The 15,827-nt window shown below is 36.2% G+C and overlaps 1 protein-coding gene across 1 annotated transcript in view; it reads right to left on the minus strand.

Moving 5' to 3' along the window:
- CNGB3 (cyclic nucleotide gated channel subunit beta 3) overlaps positions 1-15,827 on the minus strand; it is a 141,324-nt gene that overhangs the window by 65,069 nt on the left and 60,428 nt on the right. Inside the window, 3 exon segments of the mRNA XM_063080035.1 lie at positions 3,252-3,460; positions 4,323-4,475; positions 6,125-6,279. Coding sequence (XP_062936105.1) covers positions 3,252-3,460; positions 4,323-4,475; positions 6,125-6,279 — 517 coding nt within the window.

The following is a 15,827-nucleotide window of genomic DNA, read 5'->3' on the forward strand; positions in this document are numbered from 1 at the left end:
CTCTCAAGAAACTTATTATTGGGTAAGAAGGAGAGGTATATATACAAATAGGAGACAAGAGGAAAAGGTTAAATGTGTGGATATCCATTCATTTAATTCATTCAACAATTTACTGTGCATTTTCTATATGCCAGACCCTGGGCTAGGTGCACACACTGTCTTATTTAGTCTTCACAATAGATTTATGAGATGGGTACTACTATTCCCATTTTATGGATGAAGAAGATTGTATTCAATGAGGGGGTAAATTTATTTTCTTCAAGTAAGGCTCTTAGCAAATTTCAGAAGTGGATTTTGACCCTGGTCTGTCTGTTTCTGCTACGTCATAATTAGCTTAATTTTTATTTAACAAAATTAAACAATAGAATTATGAGTAAAGTGTGTGGAGCACAGAGAAGGGAGTGGTTAATTCTCTTCAGGTCAGTTCTTCAGCACCACTCTCAGAAGACAAATAATATAAGTAAATGCTGCAGAAAATTTATAAACTCTCTTGATTCCCTTTGTTATGGCTTTTAGCACCTCAATCTGTTGTCTATTACCTGTATGTTTTCTCTCAAGTCCTTGGGGAATTAATATTTCCATCCTGCTGTCCTGGATGCAGTACTTATTAAATAAATAAATAAATAAATAGTAGGTAGGTAGACCTACCTGGCAACTGTAGGTATTTAGTAAATATTTGTTGAATGAATGAATGAATGATTTGGTGGTGTACACCAAAGGTAACATGGATAGCTAAATGTAGTGAGATCTTCAGGTTGAGAACTCCACATGCAGTCTTCTTAGCAACATGCAATCAAGTTTCAAAGGCTTAAAACTACTTATCTAAATTAAAGAAACCATTAAACTTCTTTTGAACAAACAAAGCAATTATTTCCTGCTCTATATTTGTAGCTTGTGATAATGCATTTTAAATAGGGCCCGTTGAGTGTGTTTTCATTGGTTATTTTTCTTGGTTTTAACACTCCATTGTGTGCAAAGGCCTCTTGAAAAATTGAAAATAAAAGTCTCCCCTTACTGATTTTGTCATTTTCTATTTGTCAAACATTGATTTCCCCCACCTTGTGCATCTAATGGAGGTTGAAATTAGTGCTCTTTTTTTCGTCTGTGTGGTGTTTACTTCTTATTTGTACACCGTCGTCATCATTCATCAAGCTGCCACTGAGCTCTGGGGATAGTGCTGGCGAGTTAACTAATGCTTTGAAGTCTGCACAAGGAATATTTTGAATAGATTTTTGCTACAGCTTTGGCTCTTGCCTTTTGAATTTCTTTTTAGGAAAGATTTCAAATATAGAAGGCATTACCCAGAAAATAAAATTTTTTTAAAAAAGAAAAAATAACCAAAACTACTCCATTCAGCTTTTTGATACCTTAAGATCTCCTGGAGATTAAAAAGAAAATATTCAGGAGATTAAGGAAACTACCTGTGTTCTCTAAAAATATATATGAACCTATGGTGTCATATCCACTGTCAGTTTGCTCTTCCTCCTGTGACACTGGGGAACATGTTCTGTGCAGTCCTTGCTGGGACTTGTGAGGGAGATGCCACAGTGCACGTCACATGTCAGTTTGAAAGGAAGCATCCTTCTAGTTAGCTGGGGAAGGGGCCAAGGGGCCGAGGCTATAAGGCTTGACTATGTGCTTGTGAAAATGTATTTTTCTCTTTTTGTTATAGATTGATTGGATTGACTCTGAAATCCCAACACCGAGAATAAATGCAGGAGAAGATAATTCCTCCTAAGAATAAGAATGCTAGTTTCTGAGGGAGGGCATCGCATTTGATCATGAGAAATGAGATGTGATGAATTTGGAAAATAAAGAATGAAAAGAATATAGATCAAGTATACCATATTCATTAAAGAACAAAACAAAACAAACACAACCGCGGCAGAGTTCTATGTGCTTGTGATTTGCACACATCTGTGAGGTGTGGGGTTTCCTCTCTGTGGCTTGGCTCTCTTGATGGAGATATTGATGGCTTATTGCTCTCTCATTCTCTTATTGCACTATCTGGTAGTATATTTGGAAATGGTGGAAATTTTCTGTGCCATCCCTTATGGCAGCTGTGAACTACATGTGGTTGTTGAGCACTGGAAATATGGATAGTGTGGTTGAGACACCTGAATTTTTAATGTTATTGAATTGTAAGTACTTAAAATTTAAATTTGAATAGACACATGTGTCTAGTGGCTATCGTAGTGGACAGTGCAATGAATCTACACTGACATTTCAGCTTTGCTTTTTAAGTTAGGTTTTCCCAAAGTGTCCAGGTCTGAAACCTTGAACTTGATTTCTGTACTATGTGCAGACACTGTGCTCGGTACTGATTATACAATAAACAAAATTCAATATGTGTCCTAAAAACTTACAGCCTAGCACTTTCTCACAATACCAGGCTGTCTCCTAAGAAGGTTGAGTAGGTGCTAATGAATGAAATAATACCTGTCTTAAGAAAGATATTGAGGTGAATGGGAGACTGAAATGTGATAGAAAACAACTACTTCACAGATTGTTTGAGACTTGATTGCTAGAGGAATTTATATTAAATTGTTTCTTCTATTTGCATTGATAATTTATATATATATTTTACCTAAGTAAGGTAAAATATATATATATACGGTTTTGACATTTCAGATGTGGCACTATCTTTGCATCCTTGAGTTTTATCAAATTCTGAAAAACTCATCAACCTGCACCAGCCTGGTTTTGGAGGCAAGGCCTGGGTTTGAATCTTGACTCTGCTACTTTCTAGCCTTGTGCCTTGAGCAAATCACCTACCCTCTTGAGACCTCAGTTATCTCATCTGTAAATGGTGCTAATAATATCTTTTTCATATGATCATTGAAAGGATTAAGTCAGGCATCATTAATAAATTAAGTAAAATAATAATGATAGCTAACATTTAATAATCACTAAGCACCAGACACTGCTCTAGGCACTTCACACGCATTCATTTATTTAATCATCCTATCAGCATTATGAAGCTACTATTGTTACTCCCATTTTAAAGAAGAGGAAACTAAGGCACAGAGAGGTGCATTTTCTCCAGCACATAATGAACACTCAATGGTTGTTTTACTGTTATTGCATTATTATTACTATTATTATTATTATTGATGGTTTCCTGTGGTTAATGACCCATCCATGCAGAGATAGCCAGTCAAACATTTAATAAAACAATGTTGTTAATTGATTTTTTTGTAGTCCAATTTGATATTATTTGTCAGTTTCTGCTTTTTCTGAACCCCACTTACTATTAGGTCTCCTCCTCTTACAAACTGGAGTCTGGGCTGGATTAACAGCATATCACAAATGTAGATGATATCACATATGCCATCTGTAATTAGCCAGTAGTGTGTGTTGTCTGGTGTTTGATATGGAAAGACTAGGCGTAGTGGGATAATCCAGCAGTTCCAGTTATAGGCAATGGTGACAGTTGAGAGCCACAGGAGGTAAAGTCGATCTGGAAAAACAGCAATGGAGTAATCCAAATGGCATGTAACAAACAAAACAATTCCTTGCTTAGTTTGGTAGAGTTGGGGCACTACCCTTGGGAGATAAGCAATTTCCTGTATAAGGCTCTATTAAACATCCCACACAATTGTGCCTCAAGAGTGGGAGCTGCTGGTCTTTACAAGGGATGCTAAGTGATCTGATCAACTCTTTTTTCGGTCTCCTAGAGAAGAGTGGACAGTCTCTTTTTGGTCTCCTAGAGAAGTGGCTGCTCTGAGTCTGTCCCCATGGCTAACTGCACTATTTGGCTCAGGAAAATGGAAACCCAACAAAAGCCAGAGGGAACCTGCTCAGGTGTCACTGCAGCAACAGGTCTCTGGGTCCTTGGTAGATAAGCTGCAGGATCACCAGGGAAGTGGGGAGAAAGGCCACATCCTGCCAGAGGGAGTACGGCCTGGGTGGTGAGGGCAAAGAATCAGTCTATCAAGCAGTCCATGTCCCTTTACACATCACCTTCCTCTGTCCACAGAAGGCCACAGGAGGGGATTTGTTCCATTAATTACCAGAATTAAGTCATGGAAGAAGAATGACACCTTATAATGTTTTTTTTTTTTTCCTTTGGTGTCAGCGTACATATTGCTGAGTGCATCGGGGTCTTCTTTGCAAATGTGTTAGGGGCAGGACAGACAGGTCTTGAAATGTCTTTTAAATATGGGCAGGATATTTTACCTCTTGTCGCCAACAGAGGGGGCAAACGATCCTAGACAGTTGAACGTGTGCTAGGGAAGCCAGAAGCTATCTGCAACGTTGGGTTGCAGGGGTTCTTGGTAATAGACAGCCCTCTCACTGGAAAGTCCAACTTTTGATGGTACCTGTATATGAATCTATGCTTCTTGGAAGTCTTATTTGCTTTAGGTATTCTGTCAGGGGTAACTTCTGAATCTTAAAACACAGTAGGACATAGTAATGTTCTTCTTTCAGGTTAGCATTGCTTTCTTGTGTTGATGGTACCGCTGTGGGCTTTGCTTTATAGGAAAAGAAAAAAGAAACATTTTTTAAGTGGTTAAGTTAACTTAAGTTAGCTTAGTCAGCAAAAAGCTTGGATTTCTTGAAGTCAGAACAGTTGAGAATCTTCCCCTCTCAGAGGAGAGATGAGGCAAAACCTTTGTGACATTTAAAATAGTGACATTTATTTCACTATACATATACATAAAAACATTGTCATACTCTTTCAATATGTACAATAAAAATAATAAAAAAATAAAAGATAATAAAAACACTGGAATTTAGAAATACACAGCAGATTTCAAGCTCGCTAATAAAGTGTCATAAAGGTGATGCAAATAGAATATTTTAAATGCAACTTGATTCTCACATATTTTGGAGCATAAATAAAGTCAGAGTTTCAGATTCACACAGAACAGAACATTACTTATGTCCACCATTTAGTGTGGTGCTTTATCCTCATACATATTCTTCAAGTTATGAGAAAACAAAGCTTGAAATATTTTTTGAATATATCTTTATCAAACTATAATGACTATAATTTATTTTAGCCTCTTCTCTTTATGAATAAGCTGTTATACAATATGAAGTTTCTTTAGAAAACCCATCTTCCCTTAATGCAGAACTATAAGGAAACTCTCCACTTCATCCCATGTAATTAACAATCTGATTTGTATTTATCTGTTACTAAACAACCAAACTTCTATTCTTTTTTCTATCTATACGTAAATATTTTACAATCATAGTATATATCACTTTTGTGTTCTACTTTATTGTACTTACTATTTTTTCATCAACACATTTCTGTAATTATTAGGGAGGTTGATAATTCTCCCTTCCCTTATGTGATTAGTTTGCTGATGTCCTTTGCTCTGTTAGATACTCAGGTACTGTTCTTATATTTTTATAATATTCACTTTGTATATTATGGGTATTCTTAATTAATATTTACGATAAAACTTGCTATAGCAGACACTGTTGGTGGCTCACACATATACCCTGAGCCCAGGGATTATCTGCAGAAGTCTCCCTGTGCCTTTCTGTCTGAGGGTTTTCTCAGACAGCAGATAAGCCTAAAGTACTAGAGAGTTAACAGCAGGGCCCAGCAGCAACCCTCAAGCAATGAGGGGCAGGAGTTGGTGGATGGATACTCCAGCCTCTTCCTCTTTCATTAAGATAATTCTTAGTTCTGATCCACACAGTTTTTCAGCTGAATCAAGCCTGGTGGCCACAGCAGTGACCCTTTCATGAACACTTCATTTTAAAACTGTTAATATTTTTGATTGACAAATCATAATATGGAGTACAAAGTGATGTTTGCTATATGTATACAATGTAGAATGACTATATCAAGCTAATTAAATATCCATTACCTCGATTACTTATAATTTTTATGATGAGATGTTTGAAATTTACTCTTTTAGTTATTTTGAAATATACAATACACTATTATTGACTATTGCACCCTGTCGTGCTCATTAGCACATACATCTTTATTGTCTTAACTCCCTTCTCTCTCTTGCCACTCTCACTTTCCCCGATCGTTCTCAAAATAAACTATTTGCACCTAAATTGTTGTCTCAGGGTCTGCTTTTGGAGGTCCCACACTGAAACATTTGCAAAATATATGTCCCTTCATAACTTCGGTCTTTGAGGGAACAATGCTTACCAGTTTGCGGGCTGGCTTCTGGTGAGGACATATCTCCCTCTGCCAATTTTCTCTTGTAGAGGGCTGTTCTTTCATGCATTCTTCTCACTAGGTTGTGTAGCTGGGCATCTGCATACTCATTAATAAAACGGGCTGCAAGTGGTTTGCTTTTTGGGCTAAATGAGAGATATATACAGGGATGAATTAAGTCTTTTCTTTACATATTCAAGATTATTACCTGCCCCTTTTTGCAATTGGATAGACCAATTCAGACACTCAGTTTAATGGAAATAGTGCTGGTGGAATATAGATTTGTCACTGAAAAATTAGAATACACAAACAGCAAATGGTCATTCTTGAACATATTGGATTCTGATGACTTTGTTTCTGTTATTAAATTGTATGATTACAAGTAAAGCTATAGCTGGCATAGAAGGCAGAAATCTAAGATAACCCCAAGATTTCCTGCCCCTTGGTATACATGCTATGCATAATCCTGGGGACAATAAATGTTATTGGTTTTACTCCCATAATTAGTTCATGTTATATTGCATAATTGACTTTAAATAAGGAGATTATACACATGGGCCTGATCTAATCACATGAGCCTTTCAAAAACAAAGAGTTTCTCTAGCTGGTGACAGAGCCAGGAATCAGAGATTTGAAGAAGGGGGATTTTACTTGACAGAAATCCTCCATTGTTGACTTTGAAAAAGAAGGCGGCTACCTGATAAGAATTGCATGAGGTCTCTAAGAGGCTGAGAGTTATCCTTGGCGAGTTGACAACAAGAAGACAGGGACCTCAATCCTACAACCTCAAGGACTTGAATTTTGCCAATAACTTGAATGTGGTTGGGAGTAGATTCTTCTCCAGAGCCTCTGGATGAGAGCCTAGCCTAGCCTTTGATTTCAGCCTTGTGAGATGCTAAGCACAGAACCCAGCCGAGCCAACCTGGACTTCTGACTGAGGGATCTATGAGCTAATAAATGATTGTTGTTTTAAGCTACTATGTTTGTGGTAATTTGTTACTTAATAATAGAAAAATAATACAGCTGATATGCTTTAATGAACTTTCCCTCTGAATAGAAAATATGCAAGCAGACCAGTACAGAGTGTAATGTATAAATCAGTGAACTATGAAGGTCTCACCAGCTTCCCTCAATGCCATCACTCTCCTCTTCCTTCTACTGTCTGAGGCTGAGTCTACACGGCCTGCAGAGGCTCTATCCATTCTCATATCCTCATGTCCACATTTGCCCTTTCCATCCCACTTCCAAACTGCAGCTCATGGGATTCATGTTGGAACTGGGTAACCTGTAGATTCCATTTAAGAAAATCTTAATATGAGCCCCTCTCTCTGAACCCCTATTCCTTACCTGCCTGATGAATATGAGGGTACTTCAAAAAGTTTGTGGAAAAGTAAAATGAAAAGGTAATATGAATTTCTCCACACATGTTTTGAAGTATGCTTGTATATCACGCTTATAACTATTTATGGATTCCCAGACTTTTGGTGTATTTCTCTCTTGCTTTCTTATTATCATAGTGCAATGTATACATTTTTCAAAGGTCACCAGGCTCTTTCTCAGCATCAAGATTCTTCAGGTGTGTCACACTGAGTAAGACATTTATAAGCCTGCTTAAGAATGGTGAAATCTGAGCTGCAGTGGAAGAAAATCTGACACACCTGAAACAATACAGATATAGGTGAACATTAGGACCATAAAATCAGAATAATTTTTTTTTCTAATTAAAAATTGTTATCGTATGGGCTGGCTGGTTAGCTCACTCAATAGAGCGTGGTGCTGATAACACCAAAGTCAAGGGTTGGAATCCACATATCGGCCAGCTTCCGCAAAAAAAATTGTTGTTGTAGATTCCATTTTACTGATTCTTTCTTAAAATCTTATTATGCTGAGAAGTTTATTCATCCATCAAGCAGTTATTGAGTTTCTACTATAGGTACTACAAATATAAATATGAGTTAGATGGACAGGCTATATGGATGTTCAGAGTTTAATGGAGAAGCAAAGATGTAAATAAATAGCTAATAATAAATGGTAAGCATATTTACCAAGTACTATAATTACACTGAACTTAGCCAGGGGTGTCAAAGAGGGGCTTTGCAGAGGAAGTTTAAGTCTTAAGGGATTAGCAGACCTTTGACAGAGAAATGACAGACTGGCCTTTTAGGCCTTGAGATCAATATGTTCAAAGATGTGAAAGAACAAGACATATTCAGTAAGTATTTTGGTGTGGTTGGAACAGAATGTGTGTGCATGGAGGGGGTCAGGTGGCAGAAGGAGGCAGGAGTAATGGTATTTGGGCCTGAAAAAGAAAGGTGTATAGAGCCAGGTTATAATGGGTCTTAGATGACCTGTTTAGGAGTTTGGACATTAAGCTGTAAGCAAAGAGGAGCCAGTGCAGAGTATTAAGCAAGTGAAGGATATGAACAGATAGATTTGTATTTTGGTGAAGTAGAATAATGAGAGGATGGGTTGAAGAAGAGCAGCATAAAGACATGGAGATAAGGAAAGAAGTCACTTTGATAGGTTAGGTTAGAGCTGATGAGGGAAAAAGAGGGGGATTGAAGAAATATTTTAGAGGTAGAACTCAAAGAATTTGGTGGACTTTCTGGAGCTTTTGGATAGGTCAAATAAGGAATCAACAGGGAAAAGCTGAAAGCTCTTCCCTTAAGAACAGGAACTAGACAAGGATGCCCACTCTCACCACTTCTATGAAACATAGTGTTGGAAGTACTAGCCAGAGCAATCAGAGAAGAGAAGGAAATAAAGGGCATCCAGATTGGAAAAGATGAAGTCAAACTGTCCCTCTTTGCAGATGACATGATCCTATATATCAAACAGCCTAAAGCCTCTACAAAAAAACTCTTAGAGTTGATAAATGATTTCAGCACAGTAGCAGGATACAAAATCAACACACAAAAATCAGTAGCATTTCTATTCTCCAGCAGTGAACATGCAGAAAAAGAAATCCAGAAAACTAGCCCATTTACAATAGCCACCAAAAAAGTAAAATACTTAGGAATAAAGTTAACCAAGGATGTGAAAAATCTCTGTGAAGAGAACTACAAACCACTGTTGAGAAAAATTAAAGAGGACACAGGAAGATGGAAAGATATCCCATATTCTTGCATTGGAAGAATTAACATTGTGAAAATGTCCATATTACCCAAAGTGATCTACAGATTCAGTACAATCCCCATCAAAATTCCAAAGACATTTTTCTCAGAAGTGGAAAAAACTGTCCAGACATTTATATGGAATAACAAAAGACCACACATAGCCAAAGCAATCCTGAGCAATAAAAATAAAGCTAGAGGCATAACACTACCTGACTTTAAACTATATTATAAAGCTATAATAACCAAAACAGCATGGTACTGGCATAAAAACAGACACAGTGATCAATGGAATAGAATAGAGAATCCAGAAATCAACCCATATACCTATAGCCATCTGGTCTTTGACAGAGGCACCAAGTCAACACACTGGGGAAGAGACTGCCTCTTCAGCAAATGGTGCTGGGAAAACTGGATATTCATATGTAGGAGAATGAAACTAGACCTGTACCTCTTGTCATATTCCAAAATCAACTCAAAATGGATTAAAGAATTAAATATACATCCTGAAACAATAAAACTCCTTAAAGAAAACATAGGGGAAACACTCCAGGATGTAGGAATGGGTACAGCCTTCATAAATATGACCCCAAAAGCATAGGGAACTAAAGAAAAACAAACAAATGGGATTATATCAAAGTAAAAAGCTTCTGCACAGCAAAAGAAACAATCAACAGAGTGAAAAGACAACCAACAGAGTGGGAGAAAATATTTGCAAAATATACATCTGATAAAGGATTAATGTCCAGAATGTACAAGGAACTCAAACAACTTTATAGCAAAAAAAAATCAATAACCCAACTAAAAAATGGACAAAGAAGCTGAATAGGCATTTCTCAAAGGAAGATACATGAATGGCCAACAGACACATGAAAAAATGTACAACATCACTCAGCATTCAGGAAATGTAAATCAAAATCACTTTGAGATACCATCTCACTCTAGTTAAGATGGCTAATATCCAAAAGACTGAGAATGATAAATGCTGATGAAGTTGCAGAGAAAAAGGAAATCTCATACACTTTTGGTTGGACTGCAAAATGGTGCAGCCTTTATGGAAAATGGTATGGAGGTTCCTCAAACAACTACAGATAGATCTATCAAATGACGCAGTTATTCCACTGCTGGGAATATACCCAGGGGAATGGAAATCATCATGCTGAAGGGACACCTGTACTACCATGTTTATTGTAGCACTATTTACAATAGCCAAGAGTTGGAACCATCCCAAATATCCATCATCAGATAAGTGGATAAGGAAACGATGGTATATCTACACAATGGAATTCTACTCTGCTATAAAAAATAATGAAATACTACCATTTGCAACAACATGGATGGACTTAGAGAAAATTATATTAAATGAAACAAGTCAGGCTCAGAAAGAGAAATAACACATGTTCTAACTTATTTGTGGGAAATAAAAATAAATAAATAAATAAACACACAAACAAACAAAGGGTGGTGGTGGGGGAAGAAGATACAACAATCCTTGAACTTATTAAGTGAACAGATATGACGTAGTGGGGGGGAAGGGGAGAGAAGGAGGGAGTAAAGAGGCACGGGTAAAGGGTCACGAAAATCAACTACAATGTATATTGAGAAGTTAAAATAAAATAAAAACAAAACAAAATGAAATAGAATAAACAAACAAAAAAGGAATCAAGAATGACTCTTAAATTTCTCTTCCCTTCCTATTATCATAGTATAATTTATACCTTTCTCAAGAATTTCAGAAATTACAAGAGATTAGATTCATGAAGATGACAATACAAATAGGAATTAAGGGAGTAGATGTTTGTATGTAGTAGGTGCTTGGAAAAAATGAGTTCTTTTTTGTGTATGTTCAATTCAAGGTACCTGTAAGACTTGGTGTAATAGGACCGTATTTGTGACACTCAGGAGACATTCAGAGAAACAGTTCTGACACAAACAAACAAACAAATAAATGGGGGAGCGGGGAAGAAGACACAGCAATCACAATTCCTTGAACTTGTTAAGTCGAGTGAACAGACATGATGTTGACTGGGGGAGGAGAAGGGAGGGGGGAAAGGAGGAATTAGTAAAGCGACACGAAAATCAACTCCATTGTATATTGATAAAGTAAAATTAAAAAAAAGAAAAGAGATACAGTTCTGGTGACAAGAACTTGGTGATCATCAGTATATATGAGTTATGTGAAGGGACGTATGTGTCTGTATCATCATAGACTGAAGTGCTGAAGTTCTCAAGGTCATAAACTGTCTTTTCTTTATACTCCACAAGACGTAGGACAAGATAGGTTTTTAATGAATGCTTATTGAATAAATAAACCTGCTATTTCTAACCTTCTGTTTGACCTTATTTGATGTGCCTCAATGCTGTAAGAAAATCTGTAAAAAGTGATGTTGTGGGTTGGTGGATTATTAACTATAAAGTCAGATGTTCAAACTGTCAAAACGTCTAGTTCAAGTCCTAAGATTAAAGAGAATATTTTTTCTTTTTCTGAATTATTTAAAAGCTCCAATTGACCATAAAATTGCCACTTAATCACATTAGTTTGTATTGTACAAAACTACCTTGTGATTAAAATGTTAAAAATCATATTAGAAAGCATGCCAACATTTCCAATGCATTTCAACTACTATATATTTTTATTTTTGTGCTGGCTGGACCATTAATATGTCAGTTTAGTTTATCTTCTTTTTTATTTTCCCCCAGTTTCTTTTCTAGAGTAATCTGTGCCCTTCTCTGCCTACGTACATACAGAAACTATGAATATATTTTTCATTAGGTAATTTTGTGACTGAACAGATAAAGGTGTCTCTGTTTAGAGATGAACATATGTTTCATGAGATGATAAAGAAAACCGAATGGGGGTAGAAGAGGAAACCAGTGGATATGCTTTATATGACTATGCTCAATTTGACTATGTTTGATATTTCTAGTTCATAGTATTAAACTGTATATTTTTAAAAGAATTATTCCTATAATTCCATCATGAAAGGTTTGGTAAACAGCAAAAAATATTTCACTAATTTTGATAAACAAACATAGAAGAAAAATCTTTTTGGATAATCAGTCTTATTGAGAAGGACAAGACTTTAAAAATTTTTGTACCCACATTGAAAAATAAAGAATTAGTTATTGTTAGAATGAAAATTTGTAACTTAATTTTTTTGATAAAGGTACAGAGAAAACTAATTAAGAAATTGATGAAAAAGAATAGAATTATAGTAGAATTCCTTATTTCTTTAAATTCAATCAGAGGTATAAGTAAAAAAAAATATTATATACTCGACAATTTCCCCTTGTTTGGGGTCACAGAAGTCTTTGCCTTCTAGGGCTATGCATTATAGTAAGATTGGGGTGGGTGAAAAGTAGGCCTTCTTTTTCGTAAAGTGGACAAAAGGCCATTGAGAAAGGTGGTCTATGGGTATAATCAGGAATATTAGTTTTAAGAAAAAGTACATACATAAGATGTGGATCTTGAAATTGATTCTTTTAAAACTATCTTTGTTTATTAGGATTCATATACTAGCAGGATAGCATGTTCTCTAGTTTAAGATTGCTGCTTTCGTATAACATAAAAGAATGACTAATTTTGATGGGGATGATAAAACGGGTGGGTGGTGGTCAGGGATGAGTTCACAGGGAAGGAAATACTTGAGTTTACCCTTAAATGGTGAATGGCACGTTGACTGATTCTATAAAGGAAAGATATTCAAGGCAAAGGAAGCAGCCCGAGAGAAGGAGTAAAATGTTGCTGTCTTGTGGAGTATAATAAAGGCTCAAACATCTTAACATAGGATCCCAAATCATCTGTAACATCCCTTGAAAGGTCAGTTGAGACCAATGGGAACCTTAACAGAATTCTAAGCAGAAGAGGGACACAATTAGCTATGTTTTGGAAAAATAATTGAAAAACAGAAAGAAGGTAATTAGTAGCGGTAAGGAAGAAGTATGACTTGACAAAGGCAGTGAGTCCAGTTAAAATATGTGGATTAACGTAACACTGTGAAATTTCAAGTTTAGTCAGTGTCGTATGATGAATAGTATTCTGCCAAAATTCATGTCCACCTGGACCTTCAGAATATGACCTTATTTGGAAATAGGGTCTTTGCAGATGTAACTATTTAAGATGAGTTCCCACTGCAGCAGGTGGCCCCTTAAACCAATGATGAAAGTTCTCATAAGAAGTACAAATGAAGTCACAGAAGAGGCACATAAGGAGGGTGTCTATGTGACAAAAGAAGCAGAGATTGGAGCGATGCACCTATAAACCCCAAAACACTGAGGTTGGCTTGGCCGGCAACGACCAGAAGCAGGGAACAGATCCTCAGTCGGTGCTTTCAGAAAGACCAACATTGCTGACACCTTGATTTTCAGCTTTTAGCTTCTAGGACTGTGAGACTAAATTTCTGTGGTTTTAAGCCACCCAGCTTTCGGTAATTTGTTATGGCAGCCTAGGAAACTAATAGAGTTAGCAAAATGGACAATTGTGATATCACATGGGCAACTCAGATGGTTTTGACTCAGATAAGTTGTAAGAGAAACATAAATACATTCAGTTTAGTATGTGTTAAACTTGAGGTGTAAATGAAGAATCGAAGTCTCTTTAAATACATTCAGTATAGCAGGCAGTTGAGAGTTTGGAAATCAGAAGGGAGCACTGAGCTGGAGATATTGAACTAGGAATCACCTGTCTAGAGGAGATGGCAGGAATTATACAGTGCATGAGATTACTGGTAAGAGCCTGCATAGAACAAGAAAAGATTGGGAGGTCACAACTGTGGAATTGCTGACATTTAAGGAGTAGCATAAGAAAAGGAAATGAGAAGTAGCAATTAGAGAGGTAGATCTAAGAGGGAAAAATGTCACAAATATCAGGAAAGGTAAGAGTTGGAAAAAGGAGGTCAGTGGTGTTTCATGTTGCACATGAAGTGAGTAGGATGAGGGCTAGAGGAAGACTTTAATTTTAGCAAATGAGATTTCACTGATAATCTTAAAGAAAATTCATCAGGGAAATGTGTAATGCTGTCAAATTTTATCATTTTCTCCAATTCGTCTTAAGTATTTTGTAAAAAAGGTATGTAGAATCTGCCTTTGTTCTCTAAATAATATTTCGGATTTCCACCCATTATTTTCCAAACTCATTTAAAAGTAGTATTTATTTCTTCTAATAAAATCTTGAATAAATTTTGCTTTTGCATACTTTACCTTGCTGGATTCCTCTTAATTCTTAATTAAGAATTAATTCACTTTTCAGTGACTTAATTCATTTAACTCATTTTTAACTCATTTTTAAAAAATCTGAGTTGGTTAAAAGTCTTTTTAAAACTGCTATTTCCATCTTGTTGAATAACAGGAAAGAGTTAAGCAAAGAGTATTATATTCTAATTTGGGAAGTTTTGGAGGGAGGGAGGAACAGTTCTTTTTTCTTTTGCCATGTTTAGGCATAATTAATGATAAATTCAGACAGCTGCTCTCATAAGTTACATTTGAAGAAAAGAAACCTGCTTTGAATAAGTAAACATTTTCTTGGGGGCAATTTATGAATGAAAATAATTGAAAATAGCACAATATTCTGATTTTTGCCAAAGTATCTGGCAGTCAACCATAAAGCCTACAAATTTTAAGCAAATTTGGGTCAGTATAGATATAATTCAACCAAGTCCTGCTTTAATCCCTTCTCACATTTCCTCCTAAATGCTGTGAAGATTTTGAGTTGTTTATCACATTTCATTTGTGCATATGGTATTGTTTGTACACATTAGTTTGTACATATGGTAATGTACATATGGATATTATGATACACAATTTCCTAACCTAAATTATTCTCCGTATGCCTAGAACATGTTCCAGAGCTTGTTTCCACACCTCCTGCTAGTAGTCTACTCTCTAGAGCTTTTCTTCTGTTTGTCTGTAAGTGTGGAGATTGTGTTCATGTTTTTTTTTTTACTTTTAGTGAATGACATTCTAATGGCCCATAAATGTAGTGGTACCTAACTCTGTTAAAAGTTAGGCAACTATTTTAAGGCTAAAGTAACAAAACTACTGTTGACTCTTGAACAACACATGTTTGAACTGTGTGGGTCCACTTATACATAGATTTTTTTCTGACCAACTACAGATGGAAAATACAGTATTCAAGGGATGTGAACCTGCATAGAAGGAGGGCCAACTTTTCACGTCCATGGATTCTGCAAGGCCAATCACAGGACCTGAGTATCCTTGAGTTTTGGTATATGTGGGGGATGGGAGTGGGGTTTCTAGAAAGAACCTCCCACAGATACTGAGGGATGACTGTAGTTCTAAAAATATTGCCTCATGGAATATGAATTTATATCCAGAAGACCCATATGTACACGTACATGTAAATTTACCATACAACAATACACATAACAAATAGCCACCTTTCCCAAATCTTAACCCAATTGGAAAGAGAATGAATAAAGATATCAATATGAACATAAACTAGTCATAGTACTAATACATTTCATTTCAATAAACATTTTACATTTTGCAGTGGTTTTAGATAATTTTTTGAGAGTAGGTAAGCAACAAGTAGGGTAACTGTTTTTTACCATGTTTTTCCCTGT

The sequence above is a fragment of the Cynocephalus volans genome, chromosome 15 (genome assembly GCF_027409185.1).
Source record: "Cynocephalus volans isolate mCynVol1 chromosome 15, mCynVol1.pri, whole genome shotgun sequence".
Lineage (NCBI taxonomy): Eukaryota > Metazoa > Chordata > Mammalia > Dermoptera > Cynocephalidae > Cynocephalus > Cynocephalus volans.